The following is a 17,740-nucleotide window of genomic DNA, read 5'->3' as shown; positions in this document are numbered from 1 at the left end:
AACAGTCTGCTCTAAATTGCTTGAATTTCTTATAATCGGGGAAATAAGTCTTAAGTCTCACATTATGAAGTTGTATTCTGGGAAAGCAAACTCCAGACTAAACTTAACTGCTTCAACATGCCCTAACAGTAGCTAATTCCACTTACCATTTTCTTCATGCAATTTGTCACTTAAAAATCAAATAATTTTCACGATATTTGTTATTTGTACTATACCTTTTGTCCTGGAGGTCCCTGAGGCCCCTGGAAGAAGGGAAAACAATTCAGTTAGCATAATATTATATTTAGTATACATTTAAAGTGATCAATAATTGTGCGAGTTTGGAAAACAGCTGACTTTGCATTAGGTAAAATGGCAATTTCTCCTAGGATCAGTGGCGTACCTAGCATATGTGACACCCGGAGCCCATTATTTTTTGGAACACCCCCCCTCATCTGTACGAAAAACATGATTTTTAGTAACAAGCCACACGTCACATATGAGTACCTAGGAAAAGGCAGCATTTTACATATTGCAGTGAGCAGTACATTAATACACCCATTGCAAAACTAAACAAGCCAGACTAGTACAGATCAATCCTACACCGTCAATCCTAATAGAAAACCATGTCTTTCGAACACACAGAACACAGAAAACACCTTCGCCTAGTATGGAATATGTCATCACAAACTAACCCATCCCCCTTTTACAAAATTGTAGTGTGGATTTTAGCCACGGTGGTAACAGCTCTGACGCTCATAGAATTCTGAGCATCAGAGCTGCTACCACCACGGCTGGCACTAAAAAACGCTCCACAGTTTTGTAAAAGGGGGGATAAAATAGAAATACACAGACAAAGGTTAAATTGAACCAGCAAGAAGCTGGACTCTGCATAAAATGCAACACCACAGAAACAGTGACACATGTCTCCTAAAGCAATAAATAAATAGAAAATTTTTGTTCTACCTTTGTCTTCTCTGGTTTCTGCTTTCCTCATCTTCTTGTTACTCTCTTCCTTCCGTCCACTATCTGCCGTCTCTCTGCCCCTCCCTATATGGAATCTTCTTTCCTTCTATGCCCCTTCCAGAAACTGTATGCCTCTCCTTCCCTCTCCCACACCTCTCTTCTGCAATCCCTTTCTTCCCTCATTTTCCTTTTCAATTTATTTTATGCATCCATCTAGATTACGTTCTTACTACCCTCTCATCAATTTCCTTTTTTCTGTCTACCTACAGCTCGCCACCTCTTTCCTTCACCCCCTCCAGTATTTCCCTAACTCAATCTTTTTCTCCCCATCATCTGCCCTCTTCTCTCTCCCCACTTCCATCATCTGCCCCTTCTCCCTACTTCCATCATCTGCCCTCTTCTCTCTCCCCTTTCTCCCCACTTCCATCATCTACCGCCTTCTCTCAATCTCTCCATCCACCACAGGCCCATCTTTCTCCCTTCCTCACCTTTCTGATTTTGGCAACAAGATTTGCAACCCCCTCCCCCCGCGATGACACTTACGATCGGCAACGGGCCTCCTTCTACCCCTGCCATCAACAGAACTTCAGATCGGCAATACGGTGCTCAGTAGAAAGCGGAAACAGGAAGCTGAGTCAGAGGGAAGCTTTTGACGTGAGTACTAGAGAATGGCACAGGGAAAAAATCTGTCCCCATCACTGCACCTTCCCCATCACCGCCATCCCATTCACCGCCCCGTCACCGTCCCCGCAGCATCCATACAAGCCTCAGTACTGCAATATTTAGCTTATTCCTTCCTTATAAATCAAAGTTCTGGCTGCTGAACTGGAGAAAGAGATGTTCAGCTGACAGGGCTTTGTTTATAAATTTTTATCAACACAACTAATATACTACTTTATCCTGAAGCAAAAAAAAAAAAAAAAAAAGAAAAAGAAATAGAATTTTTTTTTCTACCTTTGTTATCTGGTTTCTGCTTTCCTCATGTTCTCATTCAATTCCTTCCATCCACTGTCTCTCTTCTCTCTGCGTCTTCCATTTGCTCTGTTACTGTGCCTCTCCCTTTCTCCCCCCTTCCAAATTGGTCTGGCACCCATCTTCTTCCCTCCGCTCCCCCCATAGTCTGGCATCTCTGTCTTCTTCCCTGCCAGCGTCTTCTCCCCACTCTCTCTTCCCCATTTCCCTTCAGCGTCTTCTCCCCACTCTCTCTTCCCCATTTCCTTTCAGCGTCCTTCTCCCCCCCCTGTTTTCCCCATGTGCTATCAGCGTCCTTCGCCCCCCTCTGTCTTCCGCATGTGCTTTCAGCATCCTTCTCCCTCTCTGTCTTCCCCATGTGCTTTCAGCGTCCTTCTCCCCCCTCTGTCTTCCCCATGTGCTTTCAGCGTCCTTCTCCCTCCTCTGTTTTACCCATTTCCTTTGTGTCTTTTCCTCTCTACTCCACTTTTCCTCCCTTTCTCCCACCCCCGCCCGCCCGCCCGACAACAGGCCCAGTCCGACAAACCTCCCTGCCCTGTGGCCACGAGTCTAAACTACCTTCTTACAGCAGCCGAGCGTTGTAGTTGCATATGGCTGCCGTAAAGGTCATCTCTGACGCAACTTCCGGTTGCATCAGAGATGGCCTTTACGGCAGCCACACGCAGCTTCAATACTCCAGCTGTTGTAAGAAGGTAATTTAGACTCGCGGCCACAGGGCAGGGAGGTTTGTCGGACCAGGCCTGTTGTCGGTTGGTCGGGCGGGGGAAAACGCCACGAAGGTAAAGGGACCTGGCCGACTGTGCACCCCCCCCCCCACTAAGGCTGCAACCGGGGCGGATGGCCCCCCCCCTGTTCCCCCTTGGTATGCCACTGTCCAGGATCATACTGTACAACAGATCTTTTTCTTTTTTTATTCCCTACCCTTTTTATTTTTTCTTGGACATTGATACCATTACAATCTGAAATTCAGTATTTTATTCTCTTTTTTTCCTTCCTTTAATTTCAATCCCATATGTTTTCAGACCAGTCTGTTGAAATACTAAGAGGTATACAGCGGCAATATAAATAAACACATATGCACCAAATAGTATACACAATCTCTGGAAATCCACCACTGATCCTACAGAAGGAAACACAGTAAAACCTTGGATTGCAAGTAATTTGGTTTACAAGTGTTTTGCAAGACAAGAAAAACATTTTATTAAATTTTAACTTGATATATAAGCAATGTCTTGTAATACAAGTACATACAGTATACACACATCACAACTGAGCCGATGGTGGTTCTCTCTCTGACACTGCAAGAGTGTAGTGATTGTTCTAAACAAGTAAAGTCTTGCAATGCGAGTACATACAATATACACGCGTCACATCATCACAACTGAGCCTATGGTTCTTCTCTCTCTGGCGCTGCGGGAGTGTAGTGACTCTTCTAAATGAGCGAAGTCTTGCAATATAAGTACGTATAGTATTTTGTATTAAAGTTTTTGGGTTGTGGAACTAATTATCTGAGTTTCCATTATTTCCTATGGGGAAATTTGCTTTTATATACGAGTGCTTTGGATTACAAGCATGCTTCTGGAATGAATTATGCTCGCAAACCAATGTTTTACTGTACTTTAAATAACCTACACATCAGCCCAGTAACCATATAAAGATATTTGCAGATGTTCAACATGTCCTATGAAAAATTATTTTTCATAGACAATGGTGAAAATCACTAAACAGCTTTATGGGATGAAAACATTTCAAAAGTAGTTTTGAAGGAATGACAGTCTCCTGTTTGCTGTAGTGACAGTATTTATTGCTGATTTTAACTAATCACATATGGCCAAGGTGATACCTCCCAGAGTGGCTTATGCTTTCTCAAAGGACACAGAAGTTCAGTGACATCTGAAAAGTTTACTGCCAGATTCTGTATAGGTCTCCCAAAGTTGGGTACGAATCCCAGATCTGCTCATAAATTAATTATGTGAGTTAAATAAATTATTGGCATTAATTGGCAATAATTAGGAGTTAGACATGGATCTGCCCTGCACCCTATTCTATAACATACATGTCAACATTTCATAGTTTTAATTTAATTTTGGAATTTATAATCCACTTAACCATCAAGTTATAGGCAAAAACAGTCAAGATACAGAAAACAGTGTAAAAAAACAACAGTATAATAACAGCAGTAAAACCAGCAGTTACAGGGAAAGAGGAGGGTACAAATCAGAGAAATAGGAAATAAACTGAGATTTTTGGGCCAAAAAAATGGTCAGAGGCAGGCCCGACACGCAAGACAGGTAGCTGATTCATCCCGGCGGTAGCTGCAGTGGTTGTCCTTGCTGAGGAGTTAGTGGCGCATGTGGATTGCGGTCAGCCCTGCCTTCAGTCCCGGTCTCGGTCTTGCTAAATCAGCTGGCAATGATGAAGCCAGATGCCGTGGGGGCCTTCCCTCTTGCCAAGTCATTATAGACTCTGCCGGTCTCAATCCCGCCTCCCTCTGAAGTTACTTCCTGGTTTTGAGGGAGCAGGATCGCAATCCAGATGTGCCACTGACTCCTCACTTCCTCCCTCCTCTCAGTGGCCGACAAACAGCAGGGACGACAGCTGCAGCTGCCATCAGGAGGAATCAGCTGCCTGCCTCGCATGTTGGGCTTGACCCGGACCCGCAACTCCATTCCCCACAGCCAGAGCCCCAGGCAGCTAGTGTTAGAAGTGGAAAAGGGAAAGGTTGATGGGGCAAGATCTTGGATGGAGGTGGAGAGAGAGAGAGAGAGAATATAACAGGCGCTGGTTAGAGAATTACGCCTGGCTGATCAAGGGATCCCTTGTGATCAGCTAATTGCAGCAAGGGAATTCCCAAACAGCTGAGCCGGCAAGCCTTCCCAAAGCTGCGGCTTCAGGGAGGCCTGCCGGCTCAACTGATTGGTGGGAAAATATCCCTGCCACGATCAGCAGAGCAACTGTGGGAGGGGACCCCTGACATGTACCGAAAAATCGGCAGGAGGGATGCTCACTCCTTCCTTCCGCCTTCCCCCCCCCCAAGCAGCCTAGCAGGAGAGATGACAACTCCTTCCTGTTGCCACCCTCTGGAATACCCACCAACCCCCTAGAACCCCTGCCCCCATTGAAGAGGGATGCACACTACATTTTCCACTGAACCCCCGAAACCCCCCCACCCCCAAAGTAGCCTGACAGGAGGGATGCCCAGTCCCTCCTGCCACCATCCGTCCACCCAAACCTATGAATCCCCCATGAACCCCTGATAATCCATGAACCTTACCTCCCAACCCCCCAAACCTGAAGAACCCCATCCCATTTCCCTAAGTCGACCCTGACAATCCCACCCCTCCATACCTCTTAGAAGAAAGTCTGGCTGGAGGGAAGTTTACTCACTCCAGCTGGCAAGTCCACCACTCCAAAATGGTAGGCCTTCCCCTTCCTGGTGCATTCTGGAATGCAGCGGGGAAGGGTCTAAAACAACTGAGCCAATCAGGGCCTCAAGCCCTTCCCTGGTATATCCCAGAATGCACTGGGAAGGGGATGGCATCTGAGCCAATCAAGGCCATAGGTGCCACCTAGGTGCATCCCAGAATGTACCGGGAAGGGGAAGGCCCACCATTTTGGAGTGGCAGGCCTGCCGTCCAGAGAGTGTGAGCATCCCTCCAGCCAGACTTTCTTCTTACAGGTACAGGGGCATGGAGGAAGTCAGGGGCTAACTTAGGGGTGTAGGGTGGGGGATCTGCAGGTTTGGGGGGGTCATGGGGTGGCAGCAGGAGGGAGTGTGCATCCCTTCTGCTGGGCTACTTTGGGGAGTTCAGGAGAGTGGCAGTAGGAGGGAGTGGGCATTCCTTATGCCAGGCTGCTTGGGGGGTGGCAGGGATATGGGGAGGTGGCAGCAGGAGGTAGTAGGCATCTCTCCTGATGGGCTGCTTTGGGGGGTGTCAACGCTTTGGGGGGTCAGAAGCAGGAGGGAGTGAACATCCGTCCTGCCAATTTCGCAGTACATGTCAGGGAGAGGGGGACCCCTGCTGCAGCTGCTCAGCTGTTTGCAGCAAGGGTATTTCCCCCCAATCAGTTGAGCTGGTAGGCCTCCTCAAAGCCATGGCAACTTGGTAGGCAAGTTGTAATTGCTCTTAAGTCAGCTTTTAAACAGCATTTTGGCCATAACTTAGGTGCCGGTAGGGTGCTAGTAAGGCATCTGAGTGAGGGTAAGGGGGTGGGATGACAAGCGACTAAGGAGGGAGAGAGATGGGGTAGAGGAGAACAGAGAGTGAGAGAGAGAAAATGAAAGGAAGATGGAAAAAGTTGGTCGGTAGGTGACAGGTGAAAAAGAAACTAAGTCAGAGAGTGATAGGCAAATCAAATGGATATAAACACAGAGAAAAGTGGGCAATAAAAAGAAAGATTTGTGGCAGACACGTAGAGAAAGAAGAACTGAAAAAACAAACCTGGAAAATAATTTAAGAGAAGACATAGAAGAAAGGTAGGAAAGAGACAGGGACCAGCCCAATTAGAAAAATACAATGCCAGATGACAAAAGTAGAAAAGAAAAATATTATTTAATACTTTTTAAGGATTGGGATCTGTTCACTTTGGGAACTGCAGAGTACAAGAGAAAAAGCATGTCTCTTTTACCAGTATTGAACTGCTTATAGTAGGGGTGAGCCTCAACTCAGTTGGGTTTTCAAGATTTCCACAATGAGATCTATTTGAATACAATAAAAGCAGTACATGCAAATTAATCTTATGCATATTCATTGTGGAAATCTTGAAAACCCAACTGGGTTGTGGCCCTCGAGGACCATGGCTGCTCATCCCTGGTATATACAGTCTGTTGGGAAGTGGGGGAGAGAAAAAGTCGCCATTTCAGTTTTTGCTTGCATGCTTTTTGTGGTTCCTTTTTCTGTATCTGGTGAGAGTCTATCTATGTTCTCCAGTACCGGGTGGACTTTTAAGGTCTATGACCCAGTAATAGCAAAGAAAAAAAGACAATTCAATTTAATCATGAATTTATAATGAATGTAACTATTGGACAGACTGGATGGACCATTAAGGTCTTTACCTGATGTCATTTACTGTGCTACTATGCTTTTTTTTTTTTTTAACTATGTTACTATGTGTGACTGAGGTGCGAGTGTTGGCAATTTTGGTCCTCGAGGGCTGCAACTCAAGTGGGGTTTTCAGGATTTCCACAATGTATGCAAATATATTTCATGCATATTCATTGGGGAAATCCTGAAATCTTTACTGGGTTGTGGCCATTGGACCAAGGTTGCCCACCCCTGTGTTATTGTGTAGCATTTGAATAGGAATCATGGAGCTCAGTGTAATATTTACAGCACTATCTTTTAAGAGCATAAGAACAGCCTTATTGGGTCAGACAAATTTATTTATTTATTTTATTTTAATAATTTTTATACTGTTTAAACCTAAACGGTTCACATATTGTTACATACATAATTCAGTAAGACAAATAAAATTAAATATATAATCATCGGAAAATCACGTAAAGTGCCCATCAAAAGAACAATCGTACAGATCAGTTCCTAGAAAAATGCATTAACAAATAACTGCGATTTTAATAGTTTTCTGAAATTACCCTTGACAAGTGAGTCCCACAGTTTGACCCCGGCACAGCAAAAGACCATTTTACTGGTCTCAGCATATTTGGGATTGGCATTTGTTTTTAATAACGGTGAATTCTCACAACGCAGAGACCTAGATGGTAAATAGTTTTCCATCTTACTTTTAAACAATTCAGGTATGGATCCATCTAACCCAGTTTCCTGTTTCCATCAGTGGCCAATCCAGGTCACTGTGTCTGGTAGAAACCCAAACAGTAGTGACATTCTAAGCTACTGATCCAGTGCAAGTAGTGGCTTCCTCCATGTCTTTTAAACCCAACTACGCTAGCTACTATAACTACATTCTCTAGCAATGAGTTCGTAGGTGGGTTAGGGCTGTTAGGATTGGCAAGTTTTTGAATGTCTCTTTGCACAATTTTTGTGTTATTTTGCAAAATGATTGGCCCTATTTGAAAGCACGCCCATGACACTCAAAATAAAAATGCTGGCCTAGCCACTCGGGCTTTCAGGTTATCCACAATACATATGCATGAGATGTACGTGCACTGCCCCTATGGTAAGCAAATCTATTCGAGCATATGCATTGTGGATATCCTGAAAATCTGAAAGGCTGGGTGTACCCCAAGGACTGTGTTGAGAAGCACTGTTGTGGAGTCACCACACCAACCCCCCGTCCCCGCCCCCAACCTTTCGTGTTAAACAAAGTGTCTGGCAGTGGAAGGAATATGAGTAATTCCTGAGATGATAATAACAATCTGAATATTTTTGGTATGATGTGTTGGATAGCTCTGTTGGGGAACATGGAATTTGTTTTATAGAACTAGAGGTGCAGGGTTTATATTGAAATTCTATCCAATCCTGTAGAGAATCTTGACTTGATTCCCACACAGAAGAATTTGTTGAATGATGATATCTATAATAATAAAATGTTAGTCGCGCAGGCGCACTCTAAGGTCGTGCTCCCTGATCCATCGCGGACACGAGAGTGCGCATGCGCGCTCATCACGCATCGGGCTTACCACCGCTGCAGCCAGCTGAGGTCTATGACGCAGCTCAGCCTCTTCAGACACCGCTGCTCCTCCTCTTCGGGCAGCAGGCTCCTCTCACGCGTCCAGCACCGCCGCTCGGAGGCCGCCGGGACAGAGCTGCGGCGCCGATTGCCTCCACCAGTCGGGCAGCCAGCCGCCGATCTCCAGCGGGCGGGGTATCAGAGGAGAGGGATCGCGGCCGCTCAGTGCCCCCACCGAGGAGCCCAGCAATTTTCCGCCCGGGCTCTTTAACTGTCCCCGCCGCCCAGCGGCGACTCCAGCAGCGTGTGCAACAGTCTTCACACGCTGCTTCGGGCCCTTCTACTGCCCTGATTTGCTCTGCCGCGTCTCTGATGATGTCATCAGAGACGCGGCAGAGCAAATTAGGGCAGTAGAAGGACCCGAAGCAGCATGTGGAGACTGCTGCACACGCTGCTGGAATCACCAGGTTTGTAGTTGGGCCCGCGGGAAGGGAAAGTGGGGTAGAGGAATCGCTAATGCTGCTGCACAGGGAACTGGTGTGGGGGGAGAGAAATGGAAGGGGAGGGAATGCTGCTTTGGACAGACAGACAGACAGAGGGAGGAAGGGAGACAGAAAGAAAAGAAGAAAGACACAGGGGCAGGGAGATACACAGAAAGACAGACAGACAAAGGGGGCCAGGGACAGAGACAGAAAGAAAGACAGCGGGAGTCGCGTCAGGGGGGGGTGCGGGATGTGGAGAGAGGGAACTTTTCCAATGGGTGCAACTGGGCGGCTGTCGGGAACCTCTGATCAAGGGCAGAGCAAGGTAAGTGTATCATAGGGATAAGAAGGAGGAGGGGGAGAAAAAGGAAGGGATGCCTACTGCTGGACAGGGGGAGAAGGAAAGAGGTGCTGATGGACAGGGGGGGGTGACGAAAAAGGAACAGAGGCCTAATGTTGGACATGGGGAGAAGGAAAGAGGTGCTGCTGGACAGGGGGGAGGTAAAACAAAGGGAGAAGGGCTGCTGCTGCATAAGGAGAGCAGTGAAGGGGTAGTGGTGGACACAGGGGAGGTAAAAGGAAGGGAGAATGGACAGGGGGAACAGGCAAGGGGTGGTGATGGGCAGCCAATGAAAAAGAAAGACAGAAAGAAAGCGGCTAAGGAGAGAGAGAGAGAAAGAAATAAAGACAGACACACACACATATATTCTAGCACCCGTTAATGTAACGGGCTATAAGACTAGTGTCTTTATATTTGCATAGTGCAGGAGGAAATGGATCTCTTTCTTTTTTCTATCTGGTGAGAGTCTATCTGTGATCTGTGTTTTCAGCCAAAGCTGTATATTCTGTTAGCCTTGAGTTTCTATGTAAGAATGTGCAGTAATTTTTCAGTTTTCCTAATAGGCACATGCTCTAGGACTCATTGAAATATTTACAGCATTGGTTTTTTCTAGGTAGGGTTCTTTTGTGAGTTCTGAAAGTTTGTGCTGTAATGGTAAACTTGTTGGAGGAGCAAATCCAAACAGTGGCAGAAGATGAGATGCTGCCAAAAGGGATTTTTATTAGAAAACAAAAAGACTCAACACTATCAGTGTTTCAGTATTTTTTTTAAAAAAAGTACCTTCCTCAGGAGTCTTTAGTTGTCAGAAAGCAAACAAACCACACCTTCCGGGAGGTTTTAACACTGATGTTATTGCACATAAATTTTTTTTTTTTTTTAATTCAATTTTTCTATACCGTTCTCCCAGGGGAGTTCAGAACGGTTTACATGAATTTATTCAGGTACTCAATCATTTTTCCCTGTCTGTCCCGGCGGTCTCACAATCTACCTAATGTACCTGGGGCAATGGGGGGATTAAGTGACTTGCCCAGGGTCACAAGGAGCAGCGCGGGTTTGAACCCACAACCCCAGGGTGCTGAGGCTGTAGCTTTAACCACTGCGCCACACACTCCTCCCCCCAAATTGGGGGGGGGGAGGGGTTTACAGCATGAACACATGTGTGATTTGTTGACTTTCTGACAGCTAAAGACTCCTGAGGAAGGTACTTTTTTAAATACCAAAATGCTGACAGCGTCGAGTCTTTTTATTTTTTTATAAAGATCCCTTTTGGAAGCATCTCGTCCTCTCCCATTGTTTGAATTTACTTTTGCGTTTGTGTGGGGACTCTGTCGCTTTCTGGGTTTAGAAACTTGCTGGAAACTTTTGTCTCTTTTGGTACTGAGAAGGTATATGTTGCTGCTAGTGAGATGACACTAGAATTCTAGCTGACTGTTTTCTGTATGGTAAGTTTTATGGAGAAATGACAGTCTGCTGATACCAACAGTTCCTTATAGCAATTTAAGGCAATTCTGAATGGCCTTACCTTTCCTGACACTACCTGCGACACAGAAAGAAGTTCTGTTGAGAAATGCAAATAATTACACACACACAACCCCTTGGAGAAATTCCTCCTTATGCCTATGGAGGACCATCAGTCAGGGGTCTCCATAATGTGCAGAATAAGCCAGATTCTATTTCCTCTGCTGGTTTATGGTTTATTAAAACTTGCTATCCCGCCTGGGCTGATTCTCAGATCACAGCGGCTTACAATTTAAAAAACAAATTTCAGTGGGAAAAGAACTACAATATGGATAGAAAAAAAAGAACACATTCATCCCAGATAGTTTACAGCAAGGGAGCTGTCACACAGGCACAAGATGGGAATATGTATACCAGCTGTTTAGTGAGACAAGAATGGGTAAAGAAGGAATGTGCTCCTGCTGAGTGCCCACTGCTGGGAGTGCCTGTCCTTGAAATGTAAGAAAGTGGAGGTCAAGGATGAAAACAAAAAGGAAATTGATTTTGTCTGAGGAAAATGTATATGGATGTTGATTATATTACGCTGTGCTAGAGGTCATGACCAATAAATAAATACATATCGTCAACCAACCTATCGTATTTCTCGTTTCATTCAGTGCACAGGCACTATTGTAAACAGTCATTATTCTTTGCTCCTTCTCCATTTCTAGGTCCCAGAAAAAAAATGCAGCTAAGGGAATATTATTTCAGAGGTCTTTAACGATCAGTATAACAGCACCTTAACATCACTGCTTTTCTCATTTGCTTTGTTTTATGTAAGCAGCATTATTAGGTAGCTAGATTGGTTTGCTTTCTTAATTTGGTTTTATTTTTATGTTGTCTTTCTCTTTGGTCCTAGTATGTTGACGTTGCTAGGTTTCCCACTTATTTAAAGATGCCTATGAATCTTAACATTAGTTCTTTTTATTTAATCAAATACTATACTATATTGTGCATTGGTACTACGACTCCCTCCCTTTTGTTTTTTCCTTTTTCTAACCATACCCAAATATTGTAACTTTTAATCCCTCCCCTTAAACTCAGGACTGTATTGTTTAATTTTCTTTTTTTTATTTGAAATTGATTTTGTAATGTCTCTTCTATCTTAATTATAATATGTACATCGCCTAGAAAATGTAATAGGCGATTCATCAAAGATTAAATAAACTTGAAACTTGAAACTTGAATAAGAGGAGTGTTATTTTCTAAGGACATAACTCAAGCAGATTGAATTCCAGGTAGATAAGTTCTTCCCTGCTCCAGAAGCAAACAGTCCATGCGTTAATGCGCTAGCATGCATTAGTGCAATTTAACACACGTTATTTAAGGCAAATTACATTATTGTCAAAAGGCTCTATTTATTAAGCAAGCAAATAATTGCATTATCACTTGCAAATATGTGTTATTGGCATTACTATATTAATGCACATTAGTAAATGTGGCCCTATGTTTGTAGTTCATGAGATTGTAGGGATTTTTTTTTTTTTTTAAATTTATGCATTCGGATTTATTAACTGCCTTTTTGATGAAGAGATTCACCCAAAGCAGTTTACAATACACTTAATAATAATTAGATAATTTTAAGTATTTTCCCTATCTATCCCAGTGGGCTCACAAACTATCTAATGTACCTAGGGCAGTGGAGGATTAAGTAATTAAGTGGCTTGCCCAGAATCACAAGGAGAAGGATGGGATCAAACTAGAGAGATGCATGGGAATGGGGTTGTTGGGGATCCTGTGAGAATCCCCTCCAAGTCCACGGGACTGCCCTCTAGACTCGTGGGGATCCTGTGGGGATGGAATTCATTTTTCCAGGGATCCCACAGGAGTGTACCTTTCTTCTCTGTGTCTGTTGCAATCACACATGCTCGTCACAGGCCACTGAAAGCGCTTCCTACATGCTGCCAGCGGCCGACCCAGAATCCTTCCCTATGATGCAAAATGCTTCCCTCTGACACGTTTTGTGTCAGAGGAAAAGCTTCCAGGTCAGCTGCTGGTGGTGTGCGGGGGGGTGGGGGGGGGGAGGGCACTGCTGGCACTGGGAAGGGGTAGGAAGGGAGAGGAAGAAATTCTGCACAAGGGTGGGTCGGGGGTGTGGGTAGAGGGAGTGGGCATCTTTCCTGCCAGGATCTTCAGTGGTGGGGGGGTGTTGGGGCCATGACATTCACAGGGGGGAGGGTATCCAAGGAGGTCATGATATTTGGGGGGGGTGTCAGTCGGAATGTGGAGGGGTTGTGGGGCCGTCATTAGGGGGAGGGTACAGCACAACACAGCACCACTTTGGCACAACTTTTTTTTATGGGGACAGATATAGTGCATGTGTAACACACACATCTGTGGCCATCAAAAAAGAAAAGAAAAAAATAGGGCAGAACAGTTGGCAATTTTGGGCCCTTAGCAACCGCTGCTAGATGCCTTAGTGATGTCAGGGCATCATTCGGAGGACTCGTTTTAATAGTAATGACTTTGTTTTAATATTAATGACATCATTTGCATGACAGTGGGAGAATGAATGAACGCACGGAAAAGAACACGCGCCATTTTGTACAGCGGGTCAGCAAATTAGATCCGTCGCTAAACCAGTCATAATGGTTTAGCGACGATCGTTAGACAGTCAGAGAGTTTTGTGCATCCTGCTCTGAGTTAGTTGCCTGTAAATTAAGCCCGGTAAAACCTGGCCTAACGTGCTAGTGGTTGATTGAAAATTATGCAGAGCAGTACCTACAATGTAGGCGCACTTAGGCGCTATTTACAGAATCTGGCCCGGAAAATATATTAAAAATATTCCCAATAAAATAATAATATGCCAGAATATATAAATACAATCATAAGATATGAACTGACCAAGCATTGAAAATTAAGAAATTAAAAATATACTTTTACAACCTTCAATGTGGGGTTATCATGTGCGAACAGGTTGCCATAAAACATGTTAAAGTATTTTGCAGTATTTTACCTGTAAGCATGTGGTAACCTGCACATTATTTATTTTTAAAAACTATTTGTAGAAAGATGCGTCATAGGCAGAGAGTGGCCATTCCTGTGTTATCCAGCTAGCACATTATAAGCTGCGCACGCTAACTGGATAATGCAGAGTTAATGTGGGAGCATCCAGCACCATCTAAGTAAAAGGTGCAAATATTTTAAAAATACCCTATAACAATGCCATGTTAAATATGAGCTTATCATACAGGGAAATTCCACATTTAAAAGTATGCTATGCCCAGATTTTATCACACTTTAGCAAAAGGCCCCCCTTTATTACATAATTCAATAAATCATAAAAACATTTAACATATATAAGCAGACAAAATGATTACAGCATCTAAACACTGCTTTATCATTTTAAAAAACTGTCCATAACAGATCAGATGCTCAACATGTTTTGCTTCAGGGTAGAGAATGACATGGTAGCTGGTATCCACGGCAAGCCACGGGTAACCCGCCAAAATGGTGGGAGGGGGGGATCCTCACTGCGGGTATGGGGACAAGGCCATCCACTGCCCCGTGGAGCGGTGAATGGCCTTGTTCCCACAGTTAAGGGAGAGAACACGCGCGGTCACCGATTGCGCATGGCCCTCTCCCTCCTTCCTACCTACCAGACAAATCTATCTCCTTCCCTCCTTCCCCCTTACCTTTGCAGCGTGTTAATTTCCAGAGTAACTTGCTCAAGCCGCCGGAGCCTGCCTGCAGTCGCGTGCGTCTGTAGGCGGAAGCTTCTCCTCTGATGCAACTTCTGGTTGCGTCAGAGGAGAAGCTTCCGCCTACAGACATATGCGACTGCAGGCAGGCTCTGGTGGCTTGAGCAAGTTACTCTGGAAACTTAAAACGCGCCACAAAGATAAGGGGGAGGGAGGGAGATTCTCAGACTGCGTGAGGGGTGCTGAAGGGCAGTGAGGTGGTGAGAGGGAAGGGTGGTGGTGGAAAGGAAAGGAACGATGCTGAAGGGGGGTGGAGAGGAACAGACACTGAGAGGAAATGGGAGAAGACGCTGGAAGGGAAGAAGACAGAGATGCCAGACTATGGGAGGAGTGGAGGGATGAAGATGGGTGCCAGATCAATTGGCAGGGGGGGGTGTTGAAGGGAGAGGCACAGTAATAGAGCAAATGGAAGATGCAGAGAGAAGACAGACAGTAGATGGCATGAGAAGATGAGGAAAGCAGAAACCAGACAACAAAAGTAGAAAAAAAAAATTATATTTATTTTCTTTTGCTTTAGGATAAAGTAGTATATTAGTTTTGTTGATAAAAATTTATAAACAAAGCCCTGCCAGTTGAACATCTCTTTCTCTAGTTCAGCAGCCAGAACTTTGATTTATAAGGAAAGAATAAGCTAAACATTGCAGTACTGAGGCTTGTATGGATGCTGCAGGGATAGTAGTCACGGGAGCGTGGACAGTAGTCATGGGGACGGGGCGGGGGACAGTGGTCACGGTGGCGGGGTGGTGACAGAGACAGTGGTCGCAGGGACGGGGCAGTGCCAAATTTTTTTTCCCCGTGTCATTCTCTAGGTCAGGGATCACTTGCTTCAGGGATCTTATTCATAACACCTAGGTGCTAACATCAGAAACAACCAGAAACCCTTGTGTGCAATGCCTACAGGGGAGTCACAAAGCAGAGATGTGGCACTATTCCCCTAGACATCACACAAAAACCTTAAAGTAGGGTAAGTCCAGGTTTTCACCACAGAAGGATAATCAATAGTGCTTGCAAAGCAAAGAATCCAGCTCAAAGAGCCTTATTTTATAGTCTCTGTGAGATCAGCTCATATTAATAGCTGTGAAATTCAAAAACCCCTTCAGGCTTTTAAGTGATATACAGGGATTGAATACTGAGTGGAAAGTGTTTTTAATTTGTAAGCTCCTCTGCTGGCATAAACAAATGTCATACAGAAAGAACTGTACAACAGTCTATGAACAGACATCCAGCATAATTCATTCTTATCCCCAGTGTATTGTTGTATGCATTTACATTTCATTGGCCTATTGCCGTTAAGTAGAAAGAGATACTATACAGAAGAATACCTGTACTAGGTTACGAGGGCTCTTAAGCTATTAAAAGAAGAAACTTACCATCAAGCCTTGTTCTCCTAGTTTGCCTGGATCTCCCTTTGAAAAGAAGTTGTACCTATTAGGCATTCTTTAAATAAGCAACATCTATTTCACTAGTGTGAAAAACTGTTATTTTGTGTTAAGATATGTCGTACAATAAAACAATAGCCATAAATAATCTGCTGGCTAAGAATATTCACAGGTCACCTGTGGGTAGCCCTTCCACCCATACCTCCACTTCTGTATTCCTTTGGATTCTCAACAGAAGTTATTATTGGATGTAAGAAAGGAGGATAATAACAAGACAGACAATCCATGAACATCCTCTAGTCTTCTTCATTTGCATCTTCTCTGTTGTATTCACCATAGCTTTCTTGTCAGCCTCAATTGGATGAATAAAACCCTTACTTACTAAGAGGCATGTTTACTAAAATTTAATAAGTTTTATTCTACTTACTACACAGTAGATTCAAAAAAATTACAATGTGGTATTGTAAAGTCTGTGTGGTAACTGTTGGTGGTATGTCCAGCATCTGCCCTGCAGTTACCACAGAGTATAGACATTTAGGCTCAGATTCTATAAGTGGCCCTGTCGGCATCAGTCGCTTAAAAAATGGCTGCCGATCATGTGTCAGTCACTTAATGGTGCCGTCCATACAATCGCGGCTTTGTGAAAGGTAGGTGCTGGAAATGTAGGCCATGGTTTTCAAGGCCTACATTTCTGGCGCTTACCTTTCCTGTGAATTGCATCTACGGAGGCACTTTACGATGCCTAACGCCAATTCCTATGTTTAGCACCACTTCCAGTGTTAGCCAAATCTACAGTGGCATTAGACATCATAAAGCGCCTCCGTAGCAGTGGTGCAGGTGCCTTTTTTTATGCATCGGTAGGCGCCTACATTTTTTTAAAAATGCTATCATTTGTTTTTAAATGGCATTTTCCACTTAAGTTAGGTGCCTAACTTAGGGTGTTGTTTATAAAATATGGGCCTTACTGCTCTATAAATGCATCAATGGATAGCATAGTACGTGCAGGCATAATATCTAGATGCATTTACTGCAGACCACTATATAAAAAAAAAAAAAGATTCCCCACCTGCCTCATGGCGCTACCACCCCCTTGATGTTGTTACACACCTCACCACCCTCTCAATTCTTCATGGACACTTACTGGGGGTGTTCTAGTATTTTGGGGAAAAGGCAATTCGCATCTACTCTTTCCACTCCACTCAGTATTTTATAGACTTCTATCATGTCTCCCCTGAGCTATCTCTTCCGGTGTCAGGTCAAAAGCGCGCCGGGACAAAGGTGCGCCCAGACAATTGAGCATAGCGCGCACCACCGCGCCGCTCTAAATTACTGTTTTTAGTGCTCCGACGGGGGGGCGTGGGGGGGAACCCCCCCACTTTACTTAATAGACATCGCGCCACGTTGTGGGGGTGTTGTGGGGGGTGTGGGGGGTTGTAACCCCCCACATTTTACTGAAAACTTCACTTTTTCCCTGTTTTTAGGGAAAAAGTTCAGTTTACAGTAAAATGTGGAGGGTTACAACCCCCAAACCCCCCATAACGCCGGCGCGATGTCTATTAAGTAAACTGGGGGGGTTCCCCAACAAAACCCCCCATCGGAGCCCCTAAAAAACTGTAATTTAGAGCAGTGCAGCGGCACGCACTGCGCTCAATTGTCGGCGCGCGCTTTTGTCTTTCGCGCCGTTGTCTATGAACCATCTCTTCTTCAAACTGAAGAGCCCAGGTTGCTTTAACCTTTCTTCATAGAGAAGTCATCTCATCCCTTCTATCGTTTTCATTGACTTTCTCTGTTCCTCTTCTAAATCCACTATATCTTTTTTGAGATACGGTGACCAGA

General features: G+C 44.6%; 1 protein-coding gene across 1 annotated transcript in view; it reads right to left on the bottom strand.

Annotated features, from left to right (window-relative positions):
- COL25A1 (collagen type XXV alpha 1 chain) overlaps positions 1-17,740 on the bottom strand; it is a 405,886-nt gene that overhangs the window by 205,894 nt on the left and 182,252 nt on the right. Inside the window, exons 12-13 of the mRNA XM_033960097.1 lie at positions 15,896-15,931; positions 216-242 (exon numbers count right to left, since the gene is read on the bottom strand). Of these exons, the coding sequence (XP_033815988.1) occupies positions 216-242; positions 15,896-15,931 (63 nt within the window). The remainder of the gene's footprint in view (positions 1-215; positions 243-15,895; positions 15,932-17,740) is intronic.

Source organism: Geotrypetes seraphini, chromosome 1 (genome assembly GCF_902459505.1).
Source record: "Geotrypetes seraphini chromosome 1, aGeoSer1.1, whole genome shotgun sequence".
Lineage (NCBI taxonomy): Eukaryota > Metazoa > Chordata > Amphibia > Gymnophiona > Dermophiidae > Geotrypetes > Geotrypetes seraphini.
Note: the sequence above shows the minus strand (reverse complement) of the source record. Positions and strands in the feature narration are given on the sequence as shown.